General features: G+C 32.0%; 1 protein-coding gene across 1 annotated transcript; it reads right to left on the bottom strand.

Moving 5' to 3' along the window:
- Positions 1-10,012: 10,012 nt before the first annotated feature.
- On the bottom strand, positions 10,013-16,186 carry LOC132746349 (complement C1q tumor necrosis factor-related protein 7-like). Its single transcript, XM_060735463.1, has 2 exons — positions 15,860-16,186; positions 10,013-11,077 (listed from the first exon to the last, which is right to left on the bottom strand). The coding sequence occupies exons 1-2, from the start codon at positions 16,041-16,043 to the stop codon at positions 10,677-10,679; spliced, it is 585 nt and encodes a 194-aa protein (XP_060591446.1). The 5' UTR covers positions 16,044-16,186; the 3' UTR covers positions 10,013-10,676.
- Between the last annotated feature and the right edge of the window lie 3,562 nt (positions 16,187-19,748).

The following is a 19,748-nucleotide window of genomic DNA, read 5'->3' as shown; positions in this document are numbered from 1 at the left end:
ATTCAATTTTTACATTACATGGTTGTAGACGTAATCCCCATCGTTCAATTCGTAGTGGTGGCTGTTTCTTCTGCATATTTTTCGTCAGTGGCATGTGATCTGTGAAGCACGTGAAAGTTGGAGCACTTCTTAAGTAACATCGAATAGTGCTCACACGAACCATACTACTGCCAGAGCCTCTCTTTCTGTTTGTGAGTAACGTGATTCTGTCTGTGTCAGTGCACGAGACGCGTTACGCGATAATTTTTCCTTCCTGTGTGAGTATCCCCCAGATATACCGACTGGTGAAGCATCTACTATTAGCTCAATTTCTTTTAATGGACTAAAAGTATGTGATAACCGTATCACTACTTAATTCTCTTTTCAGTTTCTCGAACGCGAGCGACTTGCTTGATCATTTTCCCATGACCAGGGTGTGTCCTTTTTTTGTTAAACGCCTCAATGGTTCCGTTATTGTCGCATAATCCTTTATAAATCTCGAGCAATAAGATGTCATTCCGAGAAAACTCCTCAATTCAGATACGTTTGTGGGCTTTTGCATGTCTCTCACTGCTCGAACCTTTACTGGATCTGGTGAAATGCCGTCTCCTCTGAATACAACTCCAAAGAATGTGATTTCAAGCTTGTTAAATTCACATTTTTCTCTATTTAAATGTCAGCCCGTTACGATGCAATGCATGAAAAACTTGATCAAGTGCCTTGTCGTGATCTTTTTGACTGTTTCCATACACTATTAATATCATCCGAAATATTCTTGGCACCAGCTATGTCTTGAATGATGGAAACTGATTGTTTTCTGAAACACTTCACTTGCAGAGTTAGTACCGAATTCAAACGTTTATATCTGTATAAGCCCATGTGTGTAGAGAATGTAGTGATTGATCTCGATTCTTCATCTAATTCCAGCTGATTATATCCAGCTTTTAAATCTAGTTTGCTGAAACACTTTTGCACCGTTCATGTCGTGTATAAGTTCATCTATTGTTGGCATTGGATGCCGTTCTCTTTCAATAGCTTTGTTTGCCTCTCTCATGTCTATGCATAATCTTACATCTCCATTTTTCTTCGGTGGGGTGACAATCGGTGACACCCATGGTGTTGATTCATTTTTTTAACTTCTTCTATGATGTCATTTTCAAGTAGCTTTTCAATTTCCTTTTTTGAACTTTCTTTCTTAAATGAAATGGCGTACGTCGATTTCTCTGCGCTACAGGTTTTACATCACGGTTTATGTGTAATTTGACTTTTTGTCCTTTTAATTTCCCAATACCGTCATAAATTCCTTGATATTTATCTTCCATATTGGCCGTTATCCCTTGGTTTATTTTTATTATTTCTAATTCACATGATGTTTCACACCCTAATAGAGCTCCATAGTTTCCTTTCACAATATAAAATGGTGTTACTGTGTATTTTCTGTTCTTTTCGACCGTTAAATTCACACAGCCCTTTACGTTTAATGCACTTCCCCCTCCGTATGGAAGTAAATTTGGCAGCCCTTTTGTTTTTATTTTAGGTTTTCCTAAGTAATCATACGTGGTTTCATCTAGTATATTCACACTTGATCCTGTGTCTATTGTAGCCGTAATCGTTTTATCGTTGACTTTTATCTGTGTTTCGGGCGTTTTTGATCCTTTTTGTTTACCGACATTTTTCACTGTTATGTTATAGAGGTACTCCTCTTCCGAATCGAACTGTAGCAAACTGCTGGCGTTATCGCTGACCTCTTTGACATGCTGATATTTCGGCGCTAAACAGCAGCGCGCGAAATGATTAGGTTTCTTGCATACATTGCAGGTTTTACCTGTGGCTGGGCACGGCTTATCTCTGTGCGGGAATTCATAACCACATTTTCTGCAAGTATTGGCTGACGCACCATCACGGTTTCTACTTCGTTGATTCGATTGGTTCTTCGGACCATATTTCCCACGACCTCCAAAATTTGCATACGACCCTCTACTGTTCCCACGGCCATGAGGCATCGGCGCTCGTCCTCGTGTTCTACTATTGAACTTTGAAAACCTTGTGTACAGATCTAGAATTTTTCTGAATTTTTCCATTGCGGATGCTTGCATATCTGATTGTTCAAACATACGTCCCATTGTAATAATGTCATCGAGTTTTTTTTATCTGGTTCACGTAACGCTCTTCTTCTGAGTTGATTTGAGCGGCCATGTTGTATCACTTGTTGTAAAAATTTCATTGTCAATGTCTGCGAATGCACAGTTCTTTTGCCAAAGTTCTTAACTCAGTCACATATTCATCAATCGTTTGTGCTTCTAATTGCTTGTATGATCTAAAGTTGTAAATTTCAATTTGAACATTCTTTCTGGGAGCAAAATAGTCGCTAAGTACCTTTTTTGTTGCGTCATAAGTCGCTGCGCTGTCCTTTTTCTCTACGTCATAGATGTCGTACACTTTTTCTCCGGCGTAATGTAGTAATAATGCTCTTCTCTGGTCAGCGTTTGATATTTTCATCCCCACAAATAAATTTTCGAGGCGCCCAATCCATTTCTCCCAACGCGTGCCTGCATTGGATTTATCCGTTTCAAGATCAAAACTTGGAAATGCTGGTAAATTGTTCATGGTTAACGTCTTAATCCATCAATTAACACATGTAAAATATATCCAAATATTATATAAGTAATTCCGTTTTGTTTGTTTTTATCCTCGTCGCCAGATGATAAGTCCTAATGGTGGATATTAATTGATAACAACTATGTTTCTGGTTTAATCGTGTTTTCTAAGGTTCCATGTTTTTCCGGAAGTCCCGGTATCATATTACATACAATATACATATATACTATGGTGGTCTCACATACATTATAACATTAGTCTATAGGACATCACAATAATAGCATAATTATCATCATTGCAATCAGCATACTTCTGCTCAACAAAAGCATCATTAATGTAATCACAGATAGCTGACATCTTTAAGTAAAATAACATGTTCACTAACAGATAAGTGTATTCAAAACGGTTGACCTTGACATCTCACTAATATAAATGTACCAGTATACTGTGCAGTTTTCTTTAAATTTTCGCTTTGTAACAAAAATATTCATGTTCGTTGCTGTTACACTTCCCTGAAACATGGAGGAAAAACCACCCATGAGGCATCATATTTAAGGCATTTGCAAGATAATTTTATTAGATAACGAAAGGAAAATTAAGCATCCAAAACTTAACTATAATGAACTATAATTATAACTATATAAAAAGGTAACACCTTTTTTGTGCATTAGCATCTGCAGAAACGGTACGGTGAAGTTAAGCCTGCAGATGTTCAACCGCGAAAATTATGCATGCATAAAAATTAATGTTTGATTTGATTGTTTTGCATTTTGTTATTTGTTTTATGTATAGACAATAAAAATATCATTTTTATTAATATTATGATTATACTAGTTGAATACATGAAGCTGTAAGCGACATTCAACATACTCAGCTAAAATTTAAAAAAATCACTAAACAAACAAGTTAAGAAACACGTACACAGAAATTTGTTATTAACTAAATTATAAGTTTACGTATTTTTTTCTTTTCCAGTTGGTAGTCATTCTGGAGTATCAAATCAGCATGGCATGACCAATAAAGTCCCTAGGGTGATCCATAACCAAATTCGGACGAAAAATATTTTGACAACTAACAAAAGTGACGTAATCTTATGTAATGTGATAAATCTAAAATATTCACCCTGGTGATTAATGATATCCCAGCCAAGTGCCGGTTGTATATACAACATATGCACCCTGTTAATTAATACGTTATAGCCCAGGGGCGCTTATATAATGCACATCTATTTATTTATGAAATACGTTACTGGGAAAAAGTCTTTATTTTTATAATCATAAGAAAATATGTGTATAATCAAAATTATCTTATAATCGTCTGTTGCGAATCTAAAGTTACAAAAGTCATTGCCACATGCTTTTCGTTCTTTCAGGAATATTTATAAAATTATATCCTTCACTGGTTCTTTGAAAGATTTTTTTATATGGCATAATGAAAAAGAATTATAAGTGTTGACAGAATACATTCTGCTATTGTTCTGTTAAAGCTTGACAACAATCATTAAAAAAAACCATTGGCAATCTTATTTTCATGTTTGTCACAAATACGCCGGAATTTTCTAAATGACAGAAAATCACGCAGAAAACTAGAAAATGACTATTTAAATTTATTTATGGTAGTTTCAGTGTATATGGTTGTTATTAAAGTATTAAAATTTGATTTAGTCACTAGCTTTTTGTCCTGGCATTAGAGAAATCTTATGAATAGATATATATTCACTTTGAAATTCCGCTGTTTTACCCCGTAGCGAGAACAAATCTACATTTTTCTTTTTGTATTTCTTTTTATTGTTTTGATAGTGACGTTATGTATGCATAAGTAAATTTTTTCATCAAACGATCAGTATTTACGCATTTAACTTTTTTATAAGCTTACATTCTACGCGGTCTGTATAGTATAATCCTCCATTCATGTCACATCCGGTAAGGGAAGTAACTTTTCCCTGACTTTGATCGCTTAAATGAAAGGGTCTATAAGTTTTAATTTGTCGTTTTCGACAAGATGTTAGAAACGTGACAAATACTGAGATTTCAAGGGCATTTGAGCACTTGCTTGAAATCTCAAGTGTTTGTTCAACAGTTTGAGTTTTCATTTGCCTGATCAACAACAAATTAGTCTCCAACTGGTCAGAAAGTCATACTGGTTATTAAGTCAAATTCATCGTATAGAATGTTTACGCTGATCGAATGCTCTGGGATTGCTCGTCGCCATTTTAATTTTGCTACTTCTGGCTTTCAATCAAAAGTGATAAACTTGTTCATCTAATGGGGCTCATTTCACTGATTTTGGTCCTTTAGATGGATAAGACCCCCATCAATAATCTTAAGTTTATTTTCTAAAATAGTATGTGTATAATTGTTTAATTTTATGTTTGATGAGCCACGGGTGTAAAATGATTGTAAATTGTTATTCATTTCGTTTCCAAAATGGTATACTGACAAAGTAATGTCGAATATTCACGAAAATTAAATTCTTATCTTCAATATCATTCCAGATGAGTAAAATAGACAAGTCTTGATAACATCAAACATAGTGTAGAAAAATATGTTATTATTTTAAGAAACGTAAAACGTAAAATGTGATGTATCTTTATAATCAGTAAATACAGTTTTTGTAATAGATAAATAGAAATTTCAAAATAACAATGGTAATTTCTATCAGGTTAAATCATCTTATTTGTACTTTCGAGAAAGAAAATGGTCGTTTTTTTGTAAGTCTACGTCATACCAACGCTGTAAAGCTAGAAATCAGGTAGAATCAGCGATGCTTCGTAAGCTAGCTTGATACATTCATCAAATGAAAAATCCTGAGATTCACACCCACTGCTGTGAGATTCAACTACCTTGACCACTCGAACACAGAAGATGGAAAAGGGAAGACCAGAGTAATGTTCACCTATATAAACCAATATAAACAAAACCATGTGCAAATTTTCTGTAAGAAATTTATCCATTGAGTTTTACTTTATGTTATTTATGGTACTTTTATTGCTACTTTTTCGTGTACAACTTGCTGAAAAAGAATTGTATGCAAGAAAAAGGTTATTCAATATAAATTGTGCGACAGAACCTTAAGATTCTTAGGCACAATAAAGACCTTAAATGAAACAGACCTACTTTCTGACAAAATGCATAAATCACTGGATTTTTATCGGATTACACCTGTTTCTGTTGAGGATCAATTTTGATATTTGCATTTATTTTCAATATGTTGCTAAGTAATAATGTCATTATTGCTAAGTTAAGCTTCATTATTTACGACATATTTACTACTTATCAACTTATGATGAGTAATTTGAATAGGGTGTGTGCAGGCTTATGCCATTATTTAAAATTACTTAGCAACTAATTGTGCGTATAGTTCTAAGGTGTGTGTTGGCACATGACATATGTTTACGCCAAAACGACATGATTATTATTACTTAAGATTTATTTGAAAAGATGCCTCTGTTTCATTTAGGATTTAAGAAATAAAGTAATAACCATGCATTTTGTATGTCATTAAATGAACAATTTTCGGCTTTCTAAAATGAAACAAACAGTTTTGTTGAAGAATATTAGAACTAGTTTTAGGTTACTGTAAACAATCATACTGATTAAACAAATATCAAAAAGAAATGTTGTATACCATCGTTTTGAATGCAATTGTCTATCGATTGAACGTGTAGACTATTAGAAAAAAAGTCTAAGGTTTTATAAATGGTCTTGTTACTGACAGGAAAAGTAAAAATAAGATTAGATTTTACCATAATTCTTTTTAATTTTATAATTTTCTTCGCATAAACGATACATAACTCACGTGACATAAGGACATTTCTTTAACTATTCATCGGGATTAACTTGCTATATGTACTTGCAAATTATAAATAGGAGGTGTGCAGTCTTTTTATATTTCAAGCAGATCTATATTTTATTCTTAACATCTACCAATATCAACTATTGGTAAAACATAGTTATTGTTTACCAATCACCATTATTAAAGGCAATCTTTTGATTTAAGAAATAATATATCCCAAACTGTGATTTTATCGCTCAATAAACCACTGTTTGGAGTTTGGATGCGAGGAATTATATCACGAGGGCGTAGCGCATCCGAACGACAAACAGTGATTTTATCAAGCGATAACCGATTTGGATATAGTATTTCGATTCTTACACGACATTAACAAATAAATGCTACCACACCTGATATTTAGCTAAATTGCGCCCGATTAGTTTCCGTACTTATTTCAGCGCGTCGCATCTTAGAGGTTACGTCACATGCTACTGTATAGTCAATAAAGCACAACTAAACAATGGGAAAATGAGCATGTACACTAGCATTAATAATTTCAGTAGGACATTTACCCAGAGAGGATATTGGACATTATAGAATTGAGTAGTTTTCATGTATTCCAAAAAAAGTTTTTAAACTTAACAAAAACAATTTCAAAGTCATCAATGTTTCCAACTATATTATTACATTATCTCTTATTATCGTCTTCATGTAGCAAGTTATAAATGCTCATATTAGAAAATATTAAGTCAGAACTTTAGCACATTCTCATATACAAACGTCTTTGCAGCATTCATATAGATATTATCAAAAGACTTCAAATCCGTATTGTAAGTTTAAGCTTATTATTAAGCTAATTTATTCATTAGTACTTTAACATTACAGTCATTATCTTTTTCATGTGTTATACGTTTTCATTTTTATATTATTGTCAGTTGTAAGGTCTTATATAATAATAGATAAATGCAGTACTATACAATTATTGACTAGTTTGACATTGAATATCGCCTTTGGCCAAGGCATTATGACTTTCTGCACGTAAAATTTAACATCATATTCAAAGGCACTCTAGTCAATAATTGTTTTATTATAATTATGAAAAGGTTAAGAATTAAAATAAATCACAAAAATACAACCTTAAACAACGTTTGCCTGTTTCGTTGAAGCGCGGGGAAAAGAGGAACGTGTCAGTCTTGCAACGACCACGCGAAGACTGCGCACACCAAGGTAATTCAATTCTATACTCACAATTGCGGCGTAATCTTTAACTATGAAAGTAAAGTAAGTATATTTTAATCGAGAAATATGGCTTTAAGAAGAAAACGCAACAATTATTTTTAATGCGTTATTAACAGTCTACAGTGTATGGTCATTGAATATGAGTCTCAATCTATTTTCACACTGGCAAACTCTAGTTCATGCAGTAAATATAATACTGCACCTAGTGAATATGATTTTTTTTCAATATAATAAAGGGTAATTAATTTTTTTGCAAACTGAATTGACAAAATATGCAATGTTCAACAGTAAATCCATGGAAAAGTCATCTCAGCGCTATAATATTCGACGGTGGGTATTATGATAAGATAAAAGAGTTGCGATTAACAAGATTATCTTCACTTACTAAAAAGGACAAAAAAAAAAGATTTGCATTACTATAATTTTGCATATATTTTGACATTTTTATTTGATAATATTCGTAGTTTTTGTGTGCCGTTGTCAATGTATAAATTACTTTCGTTGTTCAATTGACAATCATACTTTTAAATAGATTTTAAATTATATATATTATATAATTTTCATGTAAATAAGCATGAATCAGTGGGCGACTTGCTCTAATGGTTTTGTGAAATATATCAACTAGATCGCCAAACGTCTCTTACATTTGCTTATTCCACGCACAGACGAAAGGAACGTAATGTCATAATAACTTTTAATGTACACATTTGTATTTACTTCTTTTTCCATAAAGGAATTACAGAACTATAAATGTTTCATAAAACATAAAACACTTTTTTAAACCTTAAATGTATAATTGTTTCCCTAGTTAATATTTCATACCAAATATAAGAAAGAAAATCTATTAAAGGATCATTTTGCCAGATTATTTATTCTATACCAATTACTTACATCCAACCACTTTTTATGAATTATGCTACGTGACCATTCAATATTTAGTTTACTAAGTATTGCATTATCATATGATATAAATATTACCAAGTATGACATTATCATCTTTTATGAGTATCACTAAGAATTACATTATCCTCTGTTCTGAATAGTACTAAGTATGACATTATCATCTATTAGGAATATTCCTAAGAATGATATATTCATCTGTTATGAATATTACTAAGTATAAACTCATTATCTGTTCTGAATATTACAAAGTATGACATTATCATTTGTTATGAAAATTCATGCAAATAATAGATTTAAATTTTGTTTTACAGGCGGGCGTTTTATTCATCTTGTGTCGGGGTAAACAAGTATCATTCGAGACCTATTAGCATTATCTCAAAGCAACTGCACCTGAAAATTGGTCAACACAGTTTATCTTCAACCACTGGGACTATATCGTGTGACATTTATATGAGTTGCGTGGGACAAAAACTAATACAACAGACGGTCCAGATTTGACTTTATTCTATACATTTTTATGTTTTTCTGAATTGGCAAAAACTATAAAGTGCTGAACATTTTTTCTAAGGAACCATTTTATGTACTGGTTCTCGCTAGAATGAGCAGGCTGTTCAGTTTCAAACAAATATGTTGACATATTTCAAAATTTATAGTAGAAAATAAAACTTGAGGGACCGTCTTTTGTATTTGTTTTTATACCCACGCAAAACACAAAAAGTCACACGGTATAGCCATACAATACTGATCTTCGGCGGATACCACATAGAAATTTGCTATATATAATTTTAAAATGACAATAAAAACATTATACGAGATTCATGTCATATCATTACAACTTCATGTAAACAACACCGTTTTCCTCATTTAAAGCGTTACTTGTTAAAATCTCCTACACAAAATGTTTAAAAGCGCTCTGTAAAATGTAAATGTATCATCATTTCCTTTCTGTGTAGACATTATTCACAGAATTAGTTGCCTGTAGAATTTGAAATACAGTGTATTACGGACTGACTGATTGTTTAAATATATGTATTTAAGATACTATTTTGACATGCTTACCGAACATTATAATAGTCAAGTTTAATTACGCAAATAGTTTGCTCGTTTAATGTGCGGCCTCATAAGTGACATTAGTTTTTATTTTCTACAGTTTCAATGCCAAGAACAAATGTAGATTTTCTTTGACCGAGTGGTTATATTCGATACATTGTATCACTTGGCCCTAACTGCTGCAGGTTAGAAACCTAGTAGGAACTGATTTTGGGTTATGTGACAAAACTATCTATACATTATCATAAAGTTAAGTTGTTTTACGTGGGTGTCCTGTTGCCCGTTAATAATGAAAGGAGGGTCAATAAAGATATTTCTCCATCGGTAAAGTTGGTAAGTCGACACATAACAAGTGTTGGAGTAACTTAAGGCCCTAACAAATCAATGAAATAAAAACAACAATTCCTGCATTGCACAATACAACGTTTATTGTAAAGGAAATATGTTATAAATGCTTAACATATTTTAGGATAAAACTTTATATGTTCAATAAAAAAAAACATATCGTCAAACATTCCTTAATACAATTGTTAGTAAATGATTAATCATATTATATGTTTATATAATATCATGTAAACAATAAATTGATAACACTTTTGTTAAAGATATACTATGCTCATCCTTTAGTAAAAGACATTAATACATGTAATATAAATATATGAAACATTTACTTAATATATCTTATTTGAATAAATATATCTTATTTGAATAAAAGAAAGAATAAACTATGTATGGAGAGCTGTGTTCCCTATCACAGGCCTTATATGACACTATTATATATTCATATATATAGACCATTTATAGTGTGCAGAGTTTTACACATAACATATCTATTGTGTTGGAAATCAAAACAAATACATAATTATTCTATTCACAAAGAGACTGTGTAGCAATTGTCAATATTTTCTAAAAAAACACACTAAGTGTATTTCCCTCAAATATATAAATATAACTATATAACAAATGATGAGCCTTTTTAGGCAGGACTTGTTTAGTATTTTAATTATCTTTGTATTAAGTGATAAATTGCAAGCGAAGCCGTTTTTGTCATATAATTAATATTTATTTAATATCCGGTTATGGGAACTTTCCTGGGGGTATTTTATATCTAGTTTGCTAATATATACATGTAGTTATTTGTTTAAGAGAGATCCAGAAAAAGTATTCCATCCGTAATGTTCATTAATAGAATTAATAGATTCTAAGTGAGTTTGTACCCACACTTGTTCCGCTTTGTTTACCATGGCGATTGTGCTCACAGAACTACAACTAGTATCACTGTCTAACTTCAAACTGCTTGTTAACCGTGTACGTTCTTGATATATTTCGTAAATCGCATTTCCCTCATAACAAAACTGGACTGAGAAGAAATAGAGTCCAGTGTAGGGTGCAGTAAATTCCCCGGTAGAATTGTCGTAGCCTTCACCTTGGTTTGTTATGACGGTATCGAAGATGACCTTTCGCAATCTCTTATCTGTTTCGTTAGAAGATAGACGGGCGTTGAATCCAACAATTGGTAAAAGCGACTTGTCGTCTGCAGAGAAAAAAACAACAACAAAATTTGAATACCGTATGTTAGTTATTCGTTTGTAGCAAATTGACTTTTGTATAAAATTATATTACAGTATTACGAATAAATGCTTCAATGACTACTAATTATAATCTGAAAACGTTCTTAGAAGCAAACCCTACAAATGAAAATTTTCATATTCATGCAATCGATACGAGAATAAATATAAGTTTTGTTCTACAAAACAAGACACTTTTAGTTCTCGTAAATTTTTGCAAACTTTTCTAACTTCAAAATTTCACCCTTATTAATTTGTTGAACTCCGCCTGAACCTGTACTAGGAGACGTGGAAGGTAGTTTGAATTTTTCAGTACCGTCCGGAAACAGGCTCAATTGAAACGAGGCTGTAACACTTTCTCACTTTTTGATTTTTTTTAAACACTATTGCAAGAAAAATAACGAATATATCGAAGTCAAATATACAGCTGCAAGTATTATAGCAATTATAATAACTAAATTGTAAGCATTACGTTCATAGACATTGGAATATTTTGTTTGTGATTTTATATTTAGGAGTAATATTTCGAGCATAATGTCACTTGCTGCTTTTATAAAAATACAACGTTAGGTCCCATTATTTTAACTCGCTATGTTCTCCAAGATATTCACCATCTGCCCTAACCGTCACCGTTTCAGTCAGTTAATCAATTTCTAAAGCACAAATCAGAGTTTGCAATAGAGATACTTTATTATAGACCCTGTGACATTTATGAATTTTTCTAGAATGACTATATTTAAGTTTTGGAAAGAAGAAAAAGTCATGTGGGGTCAGGGGGAGGGGGGGGGGGTGTTAATTCGCGGGTAAAAAGAAGAATATCGGAGCGAAGTTACTTTCTCAGACGCTTAAATCTTGGTCTCGCACTACCATGTAATCCCGAGTCGGGGCGACGTATGTGTACTTTTAATCTGAAAAACATTTCTTAAGAACTTGCATGTAGCCGTCTGTCTTTAGAAACGGTGATTTTAAGGACGACCTGTCCTAGCAGCACCTGGAAGCTTTATTTGCCTGATTCGAAATTTAGCTACCATCTTTCATATAAATACTCTATGAAACATTCGACAATCCCCTCAAATGTCGAACGTTTCACAAAACAGCGACGTTCCATCAACATTGACCTTATTTCAAATGCATTAGGATTATTTTGCCAATCAAATTTTGTAGTGTTATGAATACATTGTAAATACATTGTACGGCGTCAAGAATTGTAAGTAAAAAGTAGTTCATTCGGCATAAATTGTGCGACATAATCTTTTGATTCCTAAGCGCAATTAATACTTAAAATGAAACAGATGTGTTTAAAAAATTGTGTATAGACATAATGCATAAATCATTGGATGTTTATCAGATTACACCTTTATTCTTTTCAGGACCAGCTTTGATATTCACAATTTTTTCCAGTTTTGCCAATTGATAAAGTCATCATTGCCAAGTGAGGCCTCATTATTTATTTTATAGTTATCTCATCAACTAATTATACGTATAGTTTCTACTCTTAAGGGCGACATATGCCATATTCTCTAAATCAAAAATTATCATTATAGAACAACATTTATGAAGAGATCCATCTGTTACGCTCAGGGGATAAGAAATGATGCAAAAACTATGCCTTAAATATGAAACAAACATCTTTCTTGTAGTACAACAGGCTATTTTTACGTAACTGCAAACAATCAAACTGCAATAAAAAAAATCAAAACAAATATCAAACTCGAAATGTGTCCATTGCACACGGGTGTCCCCACACTCCACTATTTGTCAATTTTATGGCTATAGGTTAAATATATTTTGGTCTAAATATGCCACAAGTTGAAAACTAAAACTCTTTTTCTAAGTAAAGGGCAAGATCTTTACAAATACTGAATATGCATATCCCAAGTTGCATAAGTACATGTGCTGACCATCATTCTTGTAAACTTTCAGACGTACAGGTCAAATACTTTTTGAGCTCTGCCTGAAAAAATGAAAATCGCAAACTTATATTAAGGCAAGGGTAATAACTAAAACAAAGCTGAAACCCAAGGTGCATAGCTTCACGGCGATGTTGATAATTATTCCTGTTAAGTTAGTTGATTTGTAAATCACTCTAGAAACAAATAAAACAACTGAATGGAACGGTTTTTACTAGGTCAAGGACAATAACTCTTGATTACTGGATAAATCTACAAGCAAAACTAACGTTGCACAACTTCACATGCTACGTTTCATGACTCTAGATTAAATGTTGTTTGAGCTACGACAAAACACAAAAATAAATCAACAAGCAAAACCCCCGGTACACTATCATCATTCTTGTAAAGTTTCATGACGCTAGGTTAAAAACTTCTTGAGTTTCGTTCGACACAAGTTGTAAATTGCATATTTTTACTAAGTAAAGGGCAATAACTCTATAGATATTAAATAAATTCACATAAAAATACCCAGGGGCACAACTACACATTCTTATTAACATTTCTGTTAAGAAAGTGTCATGACCCTAGGTCAAATACCTTTTGAGCTACATGCGACACAATCTGAAAATTGCAATTTTTTACTTAATCAAGGGCAATTACTCTGACAAAACAAAAAGAAATCTATAAGTGAAACTGTAGGTGAACAACTTCACAAGCTGAGCAACATTCCTGTAAAGAGTCATCGCTCTAGGTCAAATACTTTTTGAGCCACATGCGACACAAAGTAAGAACGGACGGACAAATGGACGGATGGACCGACGACAATGGTAAATCTGATGCCCCGCCCCCTATAGTGGGGGGCACAAAAAATGTTGTATATCTCAAATTTTTGAATGCAATGGTATACCGAGTAAACGTGCGGACTAGTTGAAAAATCTGAGTTGTTATCACTCGTCTATAAAGTGACATTATGTCTATCGAAGTATATACAGTGTATGGAAGTCAATATAAGTTTGAATGTTACCGGAATTCATTTCAACTTTTGAAATTACTTCAAATGAAAGATAAAATACTCTAGTTTGAAATTTCTGTATTATATATAGGATTTTGCCTGTTAGTTCAATATAAAAAAAGACAGTCTGTCTATATTTCAAGCAAATGTTTAGTTTATCCTTAACATTATCCAATATCAACTATTGGTCAATCACAATAATAGCAGACAATTGTTAATAAGTAGTCTACCTTAGTCACCCGAGCGTCGGCGTAACCATTTATGTTTAAGTTTTTGTAACAGCTCACATATTTTCAATTTTCAAAGGCATTTGGCTTTGAAACTTTGCACAATTGTTCACCATCCTGCTCCAACCTGTAGACAGGACAGGGGGGGGGGGTAACTCTATCTAGCATTTTGACAAAATTATGCTGCTTTTTCGACTTAAAATTTACGTTTAAGTTTGCATAAAACCTCAAAAAATTTAAATGTCCATTGACAAATGGCTATGAAACTGTGTACACTTGTGCTTAATCATCGTTCTTTAAACCTGTAGACAGGAGGAGAAAGCTCTATCAAGCATTAAGCCAATTTTGGACGTAGAATACACGTTCAAATTTGCGATCTAATTCAGATATTTTTATATCTAATTGACTATTGCTTTGAAAGGAGTTGAGATTTTATACTACTTTGACAGCATAATAGGACTCTCTGCAAGACCTTTAACTGTAACATGGATTTGAAAAAAATGGCCCGTTTTTGAACTTAGAAATTTTACATTATCAATGCTCTTTTACTGTCCCACCTACGATATAGTCAATGCAACTCATAATCATCTAGATCTGAGATGTTGTCAACTTTTGGTAGGAATGTAGCATTTTACCTTAGAAATAAAAAGCACACTTTTTTAATTCATATAATAATAATAATAATCTCACTACTAGTATTTTAAGAATTCCTCACTATCTTGAATGTTTGAGGAATAGTCCCCAATAAATTTCAAAATTATTAATTGACTCTGGACAACTTTGTAGTGGAATTTGATTTAGAAGGATGATTTTAAATGGAATGGCAAAATAATTGTATAATTGGCACATAAACAGTTATAATTGTTCATGCGCGCCACAAATGATGGGAATATAAAACATATGTTTTCAAGTTCCCACACTGGAAGTGTTGTAGTAACTCTTGATGTTACTGTGAAGTCACATAAAATAATAGTTTCTTGGGCATAAAATGCCATGGTTTTGTCTATTAGTAAAAAGAAATTTTCGTGTTTTCTTTTAATCTATGGAATGTCTGTTTTAGCAAATCAAAGTGAAATGCACATAAGGTTGTGCAAAGTAATCTTATAGCAGACGAAACATAATTTCATTTGATCATTTAATGATTTTTCAAGAAAAAAAAATGAAATTGATTGATCATAATGATTTTGCAGTAATTTCTCTTCAACCTGAATAAGGAATGATTTTCAAACAACACTATATTTAATTTCAAGTATGATTTTTTATCTTTAAAATGTTATGCACTGATCAACATGGGCACTTAAAATGGAAATATATATAGAAATATACTAAGACTTATACAGAAAATTGATTTTAGAGAAAATTTTAGACCGATTTAAGTCTTATTTTTTCTGTTTTTAGTACATAAATTTTGCGCAATAAAAGTGATAACTATTGAAAAGGATAAAGAGCATCTTTTTTAATGTTCTGAAATTTTGTATAGTGTATTGGTATAGACCTTAATGAAATGGTATAAATATCTCGAAAAAAAAGGTTCTGACCCAGTCATGTCAAAGAATACCTCAGTTGAGTCACCTTAATAAGCACTGTCATCTTAGAATAAATATTTTTATAGAATACCTTTAATTGCCGATATTTCTTGTCTGAGTTCAGCGTGCTGGATTTTCAAGTTGGCAAAGTCTGTTCGAAGTTGACGCAGAATTACCATTAAAACATTCAAATCGTTTACTCTACAATTATCATTGTTTGCAAGCAACACATTCAAGTTACCAATGATTACGAGTATAGAAAGAAGAAATTTCATTTTTTCAATAAAATTTAATATTTAAATGTCCGCATATAATCAACAACAACAACTTCTGTTAATAAACTATTATTACGTTGGAGTCTTAATGTGTCCCTGTTAACAAAACAGTCTGAAATGTTTTAACTAAATAAAGATATATTGTGTTTACGTTACAGGTAATCAGTTTTTCCTTCTATCACTACACTATAATTATCATACACCTTCTAAAGAGAGCCCACATCATATTCTATTAAGTTTTATCAGAAGATAATATTAGTGCTCTGTATGCAACCATCTCGTATGAGATAGAGAGATAAGATGTAAAGAAGCTTTACAGCTAGCTTCAGGGAAGTTTGGCGGTAAAATTAAAGTGCCTGCCCGTGACTGAAATTATGTCCGGAGAGGGGAGGGGGTCAAGATATGGTTCTTGAATTAATGGGGTAAAGGTATTATTCTTGAATTAAAGTAGTTAAAGAGGAAATTATGTCTCTTTAAATAAAATGAGGTAAAGACATGGTTCTTGAATTTAAATGGGGTAAAGGTATGATTCTTAAATTATAGTAGTTAAAGATGAAATTATGGTTCTCTAAATAATGGGGTAAATGTATGTTTCTTGAATTAAAGTAGTTAAAGATAATGATATGGTTCTTGAATGAATGTGGTAAAGTATGGTTCTTGAATTAAGGTGGTTTAAAGATAAAATTATGGTTCTATAATTAATGGGTGTACAGGGATGGTCCTGAATTAAAATTGGTTGGAGATGAGGTTTATTATTAATGGGGTACAGGAATGGTACTTGAAATAGGGTAAGAATATAAATTATGGTTCTTTACTTAATGGGTACAGGTGTGGTTCTAAAATTAGAAGTGTTAAAAGATAAGGTTCTTTCATTAATTATGTGCGGATATGGTTCATGGATTAAAGAAGTAAAAGATAAAATATGGGTTTCTTTATTAGTGGGATACTATAATGATAAGAATAAGAAGGTTAAAGTATGGTTTCTTTTGATTAATGGGGTAATTGTGGTTCTAGAATCAGAGAGAAATAAGGATATTATATATTGAATTAATGAGTAAGGAATGGTTTTGACTAGAGGTGTTTAAGATGTAACATAGATAATAGTTTGGTAAATGAATAAGTTTGAAATTAAGTAGTTATAATACCGTTCTTTAATTTTATTAAACGGAAATGTTTGATTTAAGATTCAAGATAGATCTTAAGTAATAAGGAGGTTAGTTTTGAATTGAGGGTAGTACATTATGTAGATAGAATTTTAAATGTTATATAAATAGAAAATAAATGCTATTCATATTATACTATGAATGATAAAAATTGAGGAAATTTAAAATATAATTTAAAGAAAACATAATTAATATCTGTCACAGTGATATTAAGTTCCTGCTTTCAAATCTTCTATTCATATTTTTAATAATGATACTTGATATGGAAATTTTGCATTGCAGAAATGTATGATGATTTATCATGGGGTGGCCATTATTTGTCACCTTAGATATTTTACAGTGCTACTTTTCTGTTTTTTAATGACCCAGGCGTGCTATGTTGAAGAAATTTGGTAGATGCATTAAATTTACTTAGATGTTAAAAAATATCCGTTTTTTCACTTAACAACAATTTATTGAGACTTTCTTACAGACACAGGAACGGTTGTTGTCATTAGGACAGGGACGAATTCAGGGTACCTGACGAAACAGTTAAAAAAAAAAAGATGAAAGAAAGTAAATCTTTTTGATCTAGCACGGCTAGTACTTGTGTTTTCAATATGATTTCGAAATTGACGTAAAATTTTACTTCAGTATTAACACAACGAGATTGATAGAAGTCTTTAAGGAATAAGGGCTTAAATAATATGATTTAAACAAAAGCTATTTATGTGTGTTTTTTGCTTGCAACTGTAAATGTTTTATGCAAATTTTATATGTTTTGATGCCACATGAATTTTAAATTCTTTTTAGTTCGTATATCTGATTTTGTCCGCCATAGGAATATTAATACATCTATGTAAGTTGTGGGAAGCAATCAATATTGCTTCGGATTATAAGGCCTGGGCTTTCTCGGCAGTCGTTGTTTAGTTGATAGTAATAATCTGTGTCCATAACAAGATTTAGCAGAGGTTCAATAAAAGATTCATCATCTTTTTTCTTTATATGCGAATATATACGTCTGGGTGACTGACCTGAGGTTCCAGAATATATACAGATTCATATACCCCCCTGCAATTGCAATGTGATACTGGGATTAAAAATAGTTTCTCAAGTGAGCACTAATTCATGAATTTTTACACGTAGAATTCATGAGATGCGATTTGCTACTGATGACCTGATATTTTAGCTATGACAGAAACTATATACTGGTTACTCGAATTTTACGTACTGTAGTTTGAAGATGTTCAATCTTTTCTAAATCATTTCTTAAGTTGAATATTTGTCATATTTGCTTGATGCTAAGGAAATGACAATCGTTGAGGGGTGGAGTGATTTGAGTTTTGCTTGAAATCTAAGTTTTGTTAAAGAGTTAAGTGTTTTTGCCTGAATCAACAACAAATAAGTTCCATTTGGTAGAGCCATACTGATATACTCACACTTATACGGTTAATTTTTCGATGATCGGAACACTCAGGGATTGGCTCGCGCTTTTATTTTATCACTTGGCGTCAATCATGAGGATACACTTGTTATCATGCTAATGGGTGTATTCAATGATTTTGGTTATTTAGATGGATAAGACCCCATGAATAACCTAAATTTATTTTCAAAATATTTATCTGTATTTGTATATTCCATTATTAATGGGAGCAGGGTAAAATGATAGAATGATTGTAATTGTTATCATATTCAGTATTACAAATAGATAATGTCAAGGTAAGTAATTAAATTTTTAATATTAATTTTTAGTCGCATGCCGTGCCTATCAAGCGCTAGGCGCCAGGCGCAACTTCATGCCGCAGACGGTGTACCTATAGGCGCATTCACGTACGCATGCAGCAGAATCACATCTCAAGGCTTCAAACCTTTTGTTATCTAATATATTTTGATAAATTGTATTTTTTAAAGGAATTTGTTGAGTTCTGTTTATTACTTCTTCATTGTGATATTTTTCTTTTGATAATTGTAAGTTGTAAGGCCTTATACATGCAAAATTATAAATAAATGTAATGCGAGGCAATTATTTGTCCGCATAAATAAGATGATGATTTCAATATTATTTCTTATGTAATACGTTCTTTAAAATAGGAAAAAGGAAAAAAAATATGTGCAATATTCAACAGTAAACAATATACCAGAAATGTCATCTCAGTGCGTGGATATTTTGCTTGCATAACAGTTGTTGAGATTGATTTTAAACGATATTATTTTCAATAACAAGGAAAAGTTACTCTGACATTGTGGTCCCGAAAAATCTTATCTACAGTTTTAGTAGTTTATATAATAACCCATTATCGTTAATTATTACGCATGACGTACTCCAAGCTCCGACAGAAAGGGTAGTTATGTTGTAATGTATATACAACTTTAAACGTTAACATGTTGGATTTTCTTCCCCTTTCATAACTATAAATGTTTATAAAAAAACTTTTTAAACCTAAAATGTATGACAGTTTCCTAGTATATATTTTTTTTTTTTATACCAACTACAAGAAAGGAGGTATAGTCAAGGACTATTTTGCAAGATTAATAAAATAACTTTATTTATTCTATATCAGTT

Source organism: Ruditapes philippinarum, unplaced genomic scaffold, assembly GCF_026571515.1.
Source record: "Ruditapes philippinarum isolate M1 unplaced genomic scaffold, ASM2657151v2 ctg2590_1_1_1_1, whole genome shotgun sequence".
NCBI classification, from domain to species: domain Eukaryota; kingdom Metazoa; phylum Mollusca; class Bivalvia; order Venerida; family Veneridae; genus Ruditapes; species Ruditapes philippinarum.
Note: the sequence above shows the minus strand (reverse complement) of the source record. Positions and strands in the feature narration are given on the sequence as shown.

Coding starts and splice junctions, on each gene's coding strand:
- LOC132746349 (XM_060735463.1), bottom strand. CDS start 16,043: ATGAAATTTCTTCTTTCTATACTCGTAATCATTGGTAACTTGAATGTG. Junction 11,078..15,859: donor AGAAATATCGGCAATTAAAG/GTATTCTATAAA, acceptor TTTTCTCTGCAG/ACGACAAGTCGCTTTTACCA.